At 41.3% G+C, this 12,510-nt stretch overlaps 1 protein-coding gene across 1 annotated transcript in view; it reads left to right on the plus strand.

The window, feature by feature from the left end:
* Positions 1-12,510, plus strand: part of CRTC3 (CREB regulated transcription coactivator 3) — an 87,245-nt gene that overhangs the window by 10,319 nt on the left and 64,416 nt on the right. The window contains exon 2 of the mRNA XM_056124524.1: positions 934-1,032. Within this exon, the coding sequence (XP_055980499.1) occupies positions 934-1,032 (99 nt within the window). The remainder of the gene's footprint in view (positions 1-933; positions 1,033-12,510) is intronic.

Raw genomic sequence — 12,510 nt, forward strand, 5'->3', positions numbered from 1 at the left:
AGTGTACTGGAGAACATACTTTACAAGCCAGGAAAAACTTACAGCAAAAAGGCATTTTAGAATGAGGGATTTTTTAAAAAGTCTGCTTATCATTCTCTCTCTCTCTCTTTTTGCATTTTGAGTCACACCCAGCAATGCTTAGGGGTTACTCCTGGCTCTGCATTCAGGAATTACTCCTGGCGGTGCTTGGGGATGCTGGGGATTGAACCTGGGTCAGCCTTGTGCAATGCAAACACCCTACCTGCTGTACTATTGCTCCGGACCCTCATTCTCTTTCTTTACCCTAACTAACAATAATATCCAATGCCAGTGAGTTTCTTGTGAAACTGTTTTCTCATATATACTTAGATCTTTTGAAAAAAAGTTTTGGTTGCATGTGTTTAGAGCTGTTAGATGCTCAGACTTATAATCACTCTTTAGAATATGTCCTAAAGAAATAATTCAGAAGAAGAAATGTTATATGGTCAGTAAGAATTATGTTTTGTAGATAGGTTTGATATAAGCATGCAGGATTGTGCATGTGTTGTGATCACAAACGAGCAGCTTTTATACATAGATGTAAATGAAAATATGAGACTGGAAAAGAACATAAGAAAGAAAAGCATTTTATGTTAGAGTCACATCAGTCACTAAGAAATTTTTTTCTTACCATTAGAGATTATGCCTGTATGCCTACAAATATACGGTAGAAACCTGGCAAGAGATCCTTACCATCGTGTTATATGAGGCATTTGCAACATGGGCAAATTCTTTCCAAAAATAGACTAATCAAAACACAGAAAGCACCGGAAACCTGAAGGTTTTAAGTAGAGAAGAAATTGAAACTGAGACTTTCACTCTTGAACCGTTTCACTACAAAACACCATACTTTTAAGCTTCTTTCAGATCCCTTGCTGACATCTTTCAACAGTCTTGAAATCCCTTTGTTTCCAGGTTCAGTTTCAGAAACTTCAGCAGCTGCGCCTCACACAGTATCACGGAGGATCCTTACCCAATGTGAGCCAACTTCGGAGCAGTACAGCCGAGTTTCAGGTACCTTCTGATCAAGGTTTTCTTTGAATTGAGACAAATGTGAGAAGACAGGCAAGAACTAAACTTAAACAGCTCATATCTTGAAAAATAAATTGAGTCTGAGAAGAGTTCATTGCTGTTCTGTACTTTGCCTCTTTCCTGGTTTCTGCAGCACAAGCTTTTGTCATTTCACAAATGGCCTAAGGAAGCAGTTGCTAATAGAAAAGTAAGCCAGGTGCATCTGTAATGGAAACTTTTCTAGTATATTAGAAGGGGAAAGAAACAGATGCAATTAATTTTAATGCCCTGATTAGCTCAATATATCTCAAATGTCATTTCAGCCTATAGCCTGTTTGAAAAACTTAATGAGTTAGTTTATATTCTTTTGGGGGACAGATATTGAAGTCTGATGTTTTTATACTATATTTTCATTACTTTATGCCATTACACTCTTGGACAGCTGTGATCTAAGGCAGCAGTAAATGTTGTGGGTAGGATACTTTCATAATATTTGTCCCAGCTTTAATCATTTTTCTTCAAGGCAATATGAAATTAGACTGCCTTTGATATTTTAGGATCTTAAAATTAGGAGACTATCCTTCAAACAACACAATTTAAGATTTGGTGTCAAAGTTGAGATATAAACTATGATTTTTGTTTGTTTTTGTTTGGGGGCCACACCTGGCAGTGCTTAGGGATTTCTCCTGGCTCTGCACTCAGTGGGGTCACTGGGATCACACCTGGAATCACTCCTGGCAGGGCACATGAGACCTATAGGGTGCTGGGGATTGAACCCAGGTAGGCCTTCCCCCACTGTACTATTGCTCTGGCCCCTAAACTTTATGATTAGACATACATCATTTATTGGCATGCCTTGCCCCTTTAAAAGTACTGTCTCTTTGTTTGAAAATGAGGTTCACTTGTTCAATGATGTCCAAGAGACTTCCATTTGAACATGCTAATAGAACACTTTTTTTTAAAGATTTTATTTTCTTTGTTTTGTTTTGTGACCACACCTGGCAGTACTCAGGGGACCATGTGGTGCCAGGGAACATTTGCATGTCAGACTTCCTGCATGCAAACCCTGTGCTAAGTCTGTTGAGCTATCTCTCCAACCCCTGCTCCAAACATAGTGGTGTTTATAGGCCAGGGATGTAGCTCAATGGTATAGTACTTTCCTTGCATATGTATGAAGCCCTGGGCTCAAATCCTAATATCACATTAATTCCCAAGAATTGAGCTAGGAGTAGCCCTGAACAAACCAGGTTTGGCCTAAATCTAAATCCGTTCCTGTTCTCCCCCATCCCACCAAATAATAATGGTGTTTAGAGCAACCTAAACGTATTTGTGCCTTGTTGCACTTGAATACAATGTTTTCTGTAATATAATGACATTGAGAGCTCATTATACTATTGCTTATATTAGCAGTATAGTCTTCTCTTCACCAGAGAAATATCTTCTGTTAGCCTGTCAGATTCAATATACATTTGAGATAGACCTCACTTTATGCTGGATTTCAGGCTTCAGAAAAGAGCATAGTTGAAGCTTGCTGAGTTTGGGATTCTGATTTTGTGGTAGGTACCTTATGACTGAGAGGAGTACTGAAATTACCCTATGTCCCACTCATGTTGCACTGGGATGAAGTGAAGGCCTTGTTAGGATTCTTTTCCTTGAATACTATTTTTCTTTGAAAAATCACAAACTTAGAAAGAAGTTGCAAGTATAATACAAGTAACTTTTCTTCTCCTTGAAAATAAGTTTTCACCTAATGTTGTGTCAACCCCAAATATTTCATTGTGTATTTCCTATAGCACTAGCATTGTATTACATAAACAAAATAGAGCCATGAAAATTAGGAAACTAATAAGACCAGGGCACCTTGTAATCCCTGAGCAGCACCAGGTGTGTCCAGAACATACAAAAGGAAATTCACGGTGATCGTTCTAATTGGGGGTTGCTTGGTTTTTGGCCTCACCTGGAGATGCTTAGGAGTTTCTGGATCTGTGTTCAGGAGTCACTCTTGGTGGCACTCTAGTATCACTATATCACTCTAGTATCACATAGTGATACTAGATATTGAACCTGGGCTTCTCAAATGCAAAGCATGTGCTCAGTCTTTTGAGCATCTTTCCAGCCAACAGTGTTCATTCTTTGTTCATTCTTATATTTGATCCATTCAAATCTCACCAAGTCTCACCATTACTGTCCTCTGTGACACAAGGATCTGGCTCAGAATCATGTATTTAGTCAATCTCCTTAATCTCCTTCAGTCTGGGAAGAGTTTTCTTTCATTTTTGACGTCGAAAAAATTGTTGTTTATTTTTGTGACCTTTCCACTTTTGAAGATTACAGTGCAGTTATTTTTTTGGTCTTTCTCAGTTATTTAGTTTCAGATTATGCACCTTTGGCAGGAATTGTGCTGTTCCTGCTGTTACTGTATTCCATTGTGTGATTTTCATCTGTCCTGTTACAATTGCTGTTCAATAACTTAGTTAAGTTTGTCAGACTTGTCCCTTCCAAGTTACTCTTTCCCTACATAATTCATAAATATTTTGTGAGGAGATACTTTACCCTGATCAAGCATTCAATTGTTTATTCATATATAGTTTTATAGTTTATTTGATTGTTTATAATTATAATTTTTACTATTATTTTGAGCCTCATATTATCTTTGATTAGATCTAGTAGAGGCCTCTTTCCAGGATTCTTGACAAACTGAGAAGAAAAGGGAATCCCAGAATCTGCACAGGTTTTTCTTAAGGTTAATTTTTGTTTGTTTTTAGGCCACACCTGGAAGTGCTTATGTTTATTCTGGGCTCTGTGCTGAGGGATCACTCCTACTGGTCTTGGGAGACCATATGGGGTGCCAGGGATTGAACTCAGGTCAGTTGTATGCAAGGCAAGCACGCTACCCGGTGTACTATTGCTCAGATTTTTATATTAACCATTTAAGTTCAGTAGTGTAAATTACATTTACATTGCTGTTGCAAGCATTCTGAATTGTTTATCTTTTAAAACTGAAACTCTGTCCCCATTGAATAATCTTTCCATTTCCTCCTCCAGCCCCTGGCAACTCTACTGTAGATCGTCTCTATGAATATGAGGACTCTGGGGATCTCTTATAATAAGGGAAATCATACAGTACTTGTCATTTTGTAGTTGCCTTACTTCACATAGCTTAATATCCTCAAGGCTCATCCATGTTGACCTCCATGTGACAGGATTTCCTTTTTATTTTTTTAAGGATGAATAATACTCTATTGTGTGTATATGCTATGTTTTATTTCTCTCTGTATCTTTCTCCCTCCCTTCCCTTCCCTCCTCTTTCTTTCCTTTCCAGCCACACCCAGTGGTATGAGCTTATTCCCTGCTGTGTACTCAGGGATCACTCCTCATAGTGCTCCAGGTCCTGTCCTTTTATCTCTACTGCCCAACTTTTCTCTTTTTATGTATTGATAGATATTTAGGTTACTTGTACCTCCAGGGTACTGTGAATAGTGCTGTAGTGAACATGGTGTACAAATATCTCTTTGGAACATGCTTTCCTGGGGTTAGGGTTGGGCTGCTCCTGAGGGTGCTCAGGACTACTCATGGCTCTGTGCTTGGGTACCATATGTGTGTGCGGATTGATCAGCTGCATTCAAGGCAAGCACCTTCCCCCTTACACTGGCCCTCCAGCCCAAGAACGTGCTTTCTTTTCTTTTCGGGGGGGCGGGGGATGTGCGGAGAGGCTGGGAGGGGTTGGGGAGGTGAAGTGGAGATAGCTGGAAGGGGATTAGCTGCACTATGTGATAATTCAGTTTTCAGTATGTTTGAGGAGCCCCCATTCTGCTTTCCACAGCAGCTGCCCCCCTTCACACTCATACCACTGGTGTCCAGAGTTAGAATTTTGTCAACACTTGTTATTTTCTGGGGTTTTGTTGTTGTTGTTATTGTTTTGGGATCCTACCTAGTTGTATTCAGGACTTATTCCTGACTTTGTGCTCAGAGATCACTCCTAGTGGTGCCAGGAATAGAATCTGGCTTGACTCTGTGCAAGTCAAGCACAGTCTCTCTTTTTGTACTCTCTTCCCAGCCTGTATTTTTTGTTTTTGTCTTTTTTGGGGGGACTGGGGAAGGGATGCTCCCAAGCACCACTTTGGGTGATTCTTTGTCAGCTGGGCTGACAACTGCCCGAGTTGTGTTACTGCTTGGACCCTGTAGTGCTGGGGGTCACCTGGGCCATCTGGTGCTCAGGGCTTATTTATTTATTTATTTTTAGCAATCATCCTCACTATCTCATTGTGGTTCTTATTTGTATTTTCCTAGTGACTAATAGTGTTAAGCATCTTTTTATGTGCTTATGTTCTGGTGAAAAACTATTCAAATCTTTCCCCCAAATTATCGGAGGACGGTGTCTGGAAGTCAAATCCAGGAACTCATGCCTGTCTGGCAAGTGCTGTAGATGGACCACGTAGATCCCTGACTGAGTTGAGTGCTTTTACTCAATTTTTATTTATTTTATTTTTATTATTTTTTTATGTAGGAGTACTGCTATTTTTCCATCCACTGATAAGGCTGATTGAATTGTGCATGAACTCCACTACTCAATTTTTAAATCGAGTTATTCATCTTTTCATTATTGAGTGTGAGAGCTTTAAAAATATTTCGAAGTTTATTTCTCTATTTCTTGTGTGGTTCTGGGGAGGATAGGGACACACCTGGTGCTGGTGGGGCCAGGAGATGCTGGGATTAAGCTCCAAACCTCACACCTGTAGGCACCTGTGCTCTACATGATCAACACCCCAGCCCTGGAGACTGTTTCTTTCTCAGATTGTAATTTTGTAGATATTATCTCCCAGCCTGTGACTTGTCCTTTCATTTTCTTAAAGTCTCAAAGTGCAAAAGAGCAGAAAATTTTAACTTTGATGAGTTCCAGTTTATGGGTTTTATTATCTGAGATTCTTCTTTGCTTGTGTTTGGGCCACACCCAATGGTGCTCAGGGCTTACTGCTTACTCTGTGCTCAGGGATCACTCCTGGTGTTGTTTGGATTGAACCCAGTGCTTATGGTGTGCTGGGATTGAACCCAGTTTGGCTGTGTGCAAGGAAAATGACTGGATGTCTGGAGACATCTCTGTAGTAAACTAATCCATTCTGAGATTCATTTGCAAGTCTCTGGATCAAGGCCATTAATGCGCTGAAATGGCACCTGGAGGCAGTTCATGGGTGTGACAGCCAAGACCCCAAAGGGACAGGAGATGGGAAGGGACAGTCCCATTCTCTCCCCCCCCCCCTTGCATTGTTTTCAATCTCTGGTCCTGCGTACTTGGGTTTTTCTTCTGGAAGTTTGTGACTACTGCTGGTTCATTTGGAGTAGGAGTAGGCAGAGAGAGAACACCTGCTCCATCTCAGGTGCCCAGGTGAAATCGGCTCGGCAGAGGGCCCAGAGAAATCTCCATTGAGCTGCTGTCTTCCGGGGTTCACTGCTGGGTCTCTGGATCAAGGCAGTTGATGTGCTTAAAAAAATTCTCGTATCTTTTTGAATATATGTGTGTATGTATGTATATATATGTGTATGTATATATATATATATAGTAATTTCAGATCACACCAGACACTTCTCAGAGGCTGCTCCCAACTTGGTGCTTTGGGTTTGCCCTTTGAAGTGCCAGGGGACCAGGCATTCCAGGGGATTGAGCCTGGGCTTCCTGTATGCTAAGCATATACTGGAGCTCTATCTCCAGCCCAAAAGAATCTCAATCTCCTCTTTCCCTCCCTCTTTTCCCTTCCTCCCCCTTTCCCTCCTTCCCTCCCTCCTTCTCCCTCCTTATTCCTGGCTCTGCACTCAGGGATCACTCCTGATGTGCCTCGGGACCAGACCATGAGATGTCAGGGATCAAACCCACTGTCATTCTGGCCCCGTGTTTTCTATTTTTATTACTCTTAAGTTTTATACTTAGACGATTGTTAGTTGATTGTGTGTGTGTGTGTGTGTGTGTTGTCCAGTGTGGCTGAGAACTGTGTGGTGTTGTCCAGTGTGTGACGACTGTGAATTACCGTGTGAATGTTGAACTGTTGAGAGGAGTTCCTGCAGCATTGTCTTGATGCTTTTATTGAAATTCAGTTCACCTTCTGTGTGGTTGTTGATTCTGGACTTTTCCTGTTCCATTCATCTCTGTGCCTGTTATTTTGCCAGTGCCTCTCTTGATTGCTTTAGCTTTCTAGGAAGGCTTGGAATTATGGAGTGGGAGTCTTCCAACTTCTTTTTTAATAGTTGCTTTGCTTGTTCTAGTTCCTTTTTAAAATCCATAAATTTTTAGAGTCAGCTTGTTGCTTTCTGTTTTTTAAAAAGCTGCTGGGATTTTAAAATGGGTTACAATTGAGCCTGTACATTAAAGTAGAAAGAGTTGGGTCTTCCAATTCATGAACATAGTATAGAAGGACAAATTTTGAGTCAAGTTGAATCACTTATAATTGTCTATTTAAACATAATCCTTTCTTAATGTGTATTACTTGGGAGTTTATAAAACACTTTCACATAAGATTTATTTGATCTTTGCCCTAACAGTTGGCAGACATAGTACTGATGTTTATTTGTGGTGCAGGGAAATAGTACTATTTTAATATTGATTAAAGACGATTTTCTAAATTAATGTTCTCTTCCTCTAACCCATTGGTTCCTTGTTATATACAAACACAGACTTATCAGATGAGTAAACCAACTCAAACTTTTCCAAACTGCTTCTGATAATCCTTAGCAAAGGGCGGAGCAGTAATCAGGACTGGGTTACAGGCAGGGCCTGTCATATGTACAGTGAAGACAGAAGAGGAAATAGGTATTATCTTCTCTAAGAACTCAGGCTGACTCATTAGGGAAGAGCTCATCATTCTCTGGCCTGTTCCAACTATAGTACCTTGTTCACTACAAGGTTTGACTCAATTGTGAGGTAGCTGTGTAGAGAGACAGATTCTTCCTGTACATGCCTAGCTGGGTATAGTTGTAACCTTTCCTTGACTTCCTGGGGTGCTGAGGTATGACTGTAGTGCTAGGAATTGAACCCGGGGCCACCCACATTCCAGGCAGGTATTCTACCACTTGATCCACATCTGTAGCCTTACAACTGTAGGATTTTGGTTAAATTTTGGCATTCAAAATAAAAATAAAAGCGAGTGACACCATTAACAAATCAAAATAGCTAATATAAAAATATACTTTATAATTTATTCTTTAAAAATCTAAGATACATTTTGGGGACTGGAAAGATTAAGTAAGAATTAAGGCTCTTCCTTTGCATGTAGCAGACTCCAGTTCTATTCCTGACATTACATGGTCCCCTAAGCTTCCAGGAGTAACCTCTGTGCAAAGAACTGGGAAAACACTAGAGCACTGCCAGGTGTTATTCAAAAACCCAGCCCCTCCTCCAATAAAAATAAAAAAGCTACTTAAAAACTAGTAACTTTAAAAAAAAAATAAAAAAATAAAAAAGCTAAGATGCCTTTTAAACTATTCATAAACCATTTTAAAAATTGTGTGTATTTTGCTTTAGTTTGTTTTGGGCTTCACCTGGCTGTGATTGGATTTTATTCCCAGCTCTATGCTTAGAGATCACTCCTGGCGGTGCTGGGGGACTTTTTGGGCTGCTAGGGATTTAAGACAGTTCAGCCGTATGCAAGACAAATACCCTACTCACAGTACTATAGCTCCAAGTGTGTGTGTGTGTGTGTGTGTGTGTGTTGCACTGAGGATCAGACTCAGCTTTCCACATCCGCAACCTATGCTCTACCTCTGAACCACATCCTCAGCCTCATAGCAACATTTCCCCCCTATTATAAAAGTGACACTTGTATTATTATAGAAAACAGGCAACATTCTTATTCACATTTTGGCCATTTTTTTTCCCAAGAATTTTGCTGTGACTATACCTTTTTTTTTTTTTTTTGGTGATGGTGGGGGACACACCCAGCAGTGCTCAGAAGCTACTCCCAGGGAGTGTTGGGAGGGAGGTGCTCCTGATAGCCCGTGAAGGATCATTTAGTACTCAAATTCAGGTCTCCTGAGTGCCCAGTGGTCTTCATTGAATGCTGTCAGCTCTGTGCCCTGGCCTGAGCAGTTGTATGCAGTCACTGACCCCTCATTGAAGGAGGGACTGCTCTGCCCTATGCCCTGGGTGACCACAGAATCTGGGAGACTCCTGGAAGAGTCTCCTCAGAGACCTCAAACAGCCTCTTATACCATCTGTGGTCTTCAGGAACTCTGTCTCTACCTTTACCTCTGAGCTCCCCAATCCTCCTGGCCTTCCTCATCACCATCTGTTGTCTCCTGGAATTCAAGTAGCTCCTTGCTCTAGATCTGCTTCCTTTAGACCCTGCCTGGGGGTAAGGCTGCTGGTGTAATGTGAAGTGCGGCAACTTGCTCTCTTGATCTTTATCCTTAAGATTACTATGCTGATTTTTTTAAATGTAAAATAGGGTTAATATTTATCCATATGATAAACTGAGATTTTGGGAGACATAGAGACTTTGACCAAAGGATTTGGGAGCTGCAGTGAATTAAGGGATATAAGTTATAAAGATAACTGATTTCTTCCTAAGCCACTAACTAAATTTTGTTGGTATGCATTCATTCATCATAGTTAGTGGCTTTTGTGGGCATAGTCATTTACTCAAAAAAGTGAGAGGGAATTTTGTTCCAAGGTCATGACCCTTAGCCAGCCCTGCTCTTGAGTGCAGCATGCTCTTTGCCAGCCCTGAAACACTACCCTTTAATCCAAATACAGTTAGATGTGTTGAGATAGGGCAGTGACCTTGGGCTTCTGCCTGCGATTTAAAGACCACATTCACACATTCTTTCAGCATGCATTATTTTCAGGGAAGATTTTCCCTGTCTACTACTATCTTTTTGTGTTTTGTCTTAGTTTCTTTTTCAAAGAATGACTTTTCTTCTGGCCTTGTCCGTAAATTCTCTCTAGATCTGTGCCGCCCAAACTCCATGCACTTTGCATTTATTGTTCTCTGTGTTTGGTTTGCTCACTAGTCTGCCTTTGATTTTAACTTCCAGCAGCCCAAGGAAATAGTGAGAAGCACAGAAAGCTAGGAGCTTGCTTAATAGCTTTGGAATGTGCATCTGTCCTAAAATAGGAGCCATCACCCAAAATACAGTTGTCATATTTTTAATGCGTATTTGAGTTGTGCTTTTCCCCCTTCTTTTTTATCTAACCATATGTGTTGAAGAAATTAGAGAATGAAAGAGAAAAGGAAACCATCCATGATTCCTGGGAGTTGGGCACAAAGACCTTTGAAATGATAAAAGTGGCAGGGATGTATTGGCCCCACACACTGAATTAGGAACATCTGCGACCATGAAAACTTGAACAAGAGAATTGGCATCCTGCCGCTTGTATTCTTCCTTTGACATGCTACCAGTTATTCCTGCAAAAGAGGCCAGGGATAGCCTGGATACTCCAAATAGTGTTTACAAAATCAAATTGTAATCCATTCATTTAACATTTCTACAAAGGAACACTAGGAAGAGATGGGGACTTCTCTTGTAAAAACCAGTGTTATGTTTGAAAAAGAAAAACTGTGGGACTGGAGAGATAGTACTGCAGGTAGGGCACTTGCCCTGCACGTGCCTGACTGGGGTTTGATCCTCCCGCCTCCTATATGATCTACTGAGCACCTCTAGGAGTAATTATTGAGTGCAGAGCCAGGAGTAACCCCTGGGCATCATTGGTTATGGCCCAAAAACAGAAAAAGAAAAGCTGTTCAGGACAAAGGTGCCATGTTTTGCCTTAAAATAAAAGTTTGAGGGACCAGGGAGATGACTCAAAGGACTAGAGTGCATGTAGGAGGTAGGGGTCCTGAGTTTAATTCCTGGAACTGCAAGGTCCCCTGAATATCACCAGGAGTGATGTCTGAGCACTGTTCCAGGAGTATTTCCTTGAACACTGCCAGGTGTGACCGCAAAACAAAAGCAAATGAAAACAAGAAAAGCTTTAGGGCAGGGGCTGGAGTGATAGTAGAGCAGGTTGGGCATTTGCCTTGCACGTGGCCAACCCGGGTTCGATTCCCAGCATCCCATATGGTCCCCTGAGCACTGCCAGGAGTGATTCCTGAGTGCAAAGCCAGGAGTAATCCCTAAGCATCGCCAGGTGTGACCCAAAAAGCAAAAAGCAAAAAAAAAAAAAAAAAGCTTTAGGGCAATACAGAGACTGCACAGTGTGTCAGTCAAAGGCTATGCTCTGAATGCAGATCTGGTCTCTGCCATTTTCTAGTTATGGGACGTTGGGCAGAACTCATCCAGCTCTTTCCTTCCCCCATGATTTCTCACCTGGACAGTGAGGGTTGGGGCTGGGAGCAATTACATGCCCAGCATTATTATAGGGGTGCATGTTGGAGGGTTCTTCTGACTCCTATATGCTGCCACACCATATTTCTTCACCACCTCTTGCCACCATGCACATGGGGTTCTGGCGCTGTCTCTTCCACCCAACTTACCACTTGTGTCTGGAAGCCACTGCTGCACAGGCTAGAATGCAGTGGCCTCTACCAGTGGGCATGGGAAGTGCCCTGTGTAGACCTGCAGTGGCAGATACTGTGTCCGTGCTGCTCTTAAACTGAGGTGTCCCCACTGTAGTACTAAATCTCTTTTGTGGGTTGTGTCACAACAGGTTTTTCTCATGAATAGGCTACCAATGCTTAGCATTATTGTTTGCTTGCTTTTGGACCATGTTCTGGTGATTTTTAGGGCTTTCTCTTGGCTCTGTGCTCAGAGGATCATGCCTAGCAGGTTCAGGGGACTCTATGGGATGCTGGGGGTTGATCCCAAATAAGTTGTGTGCAAGGTATATGCCTTTCTTACCCACTGCTCTCTTTCTCCCATACTTACCATATTTCATTAATTAGAAATGACCATTCCATTGTTTTTTTTATTTTCATGTATTTTTCAATACAATTTTAATACAAATATAACATGCATTAGAATTTATAGTCATTTCTTACATGTTGGACATTTTTGAAGGTTCCAGTATTTCTCAGTTAAAAACAACTTAGTAAAATTACATTTATTTTTGGTGTTGGTCATCTGTGTTTCTGATCACAGATTCCATGGGTAGAATTAGTTATAGAGTAGAAATGTTTATAAGGTTATGAACACATGTGGCTTTGTTGCCTTTTAGCAAAGATTTTTTTTTTTTTTTTTTGCTTTTTGGGTCATACCCGGCGATGCTCAGGTGTCACTCCTGGCTCTGCACTCAGGAACCACTCCTGGCGGTGCTAGGGGGACCATATGGGATGCCGGGAATTGAACCCGGGTCAGCCGCGTGGAAGGCAAACGCCCTACCCGCTCTACTATCGCTCCAGCCCCTAGCAAAGATATTTAACCTAACCATTTTTAAAATTTGGCCTCTAACTGATTTGAATGTGTGTTATCTTAACTACAGGAAACCCTTAGCCTTTGCAGATCTAACATTCCAACTGTTGACTATTCAAAAATGAATCCAAAGTTCATGACATTAAG

This window comes from Sorex fumeus, unplaced genomic scaffold, assembly GCF_029834395.1.
Source record: "Sorex fumeus unplaced genomic scaffold, SorFum_2.1 ptg000051l, whole genome shotgun sequence".
Classification (NCBI taxonomy): domain Eukaryota; kingdom Metazoa; phylum Chordata; class Mammalia; order Eulipotyphla; family Soricidae; genus Sorex; species Sorex fumeus.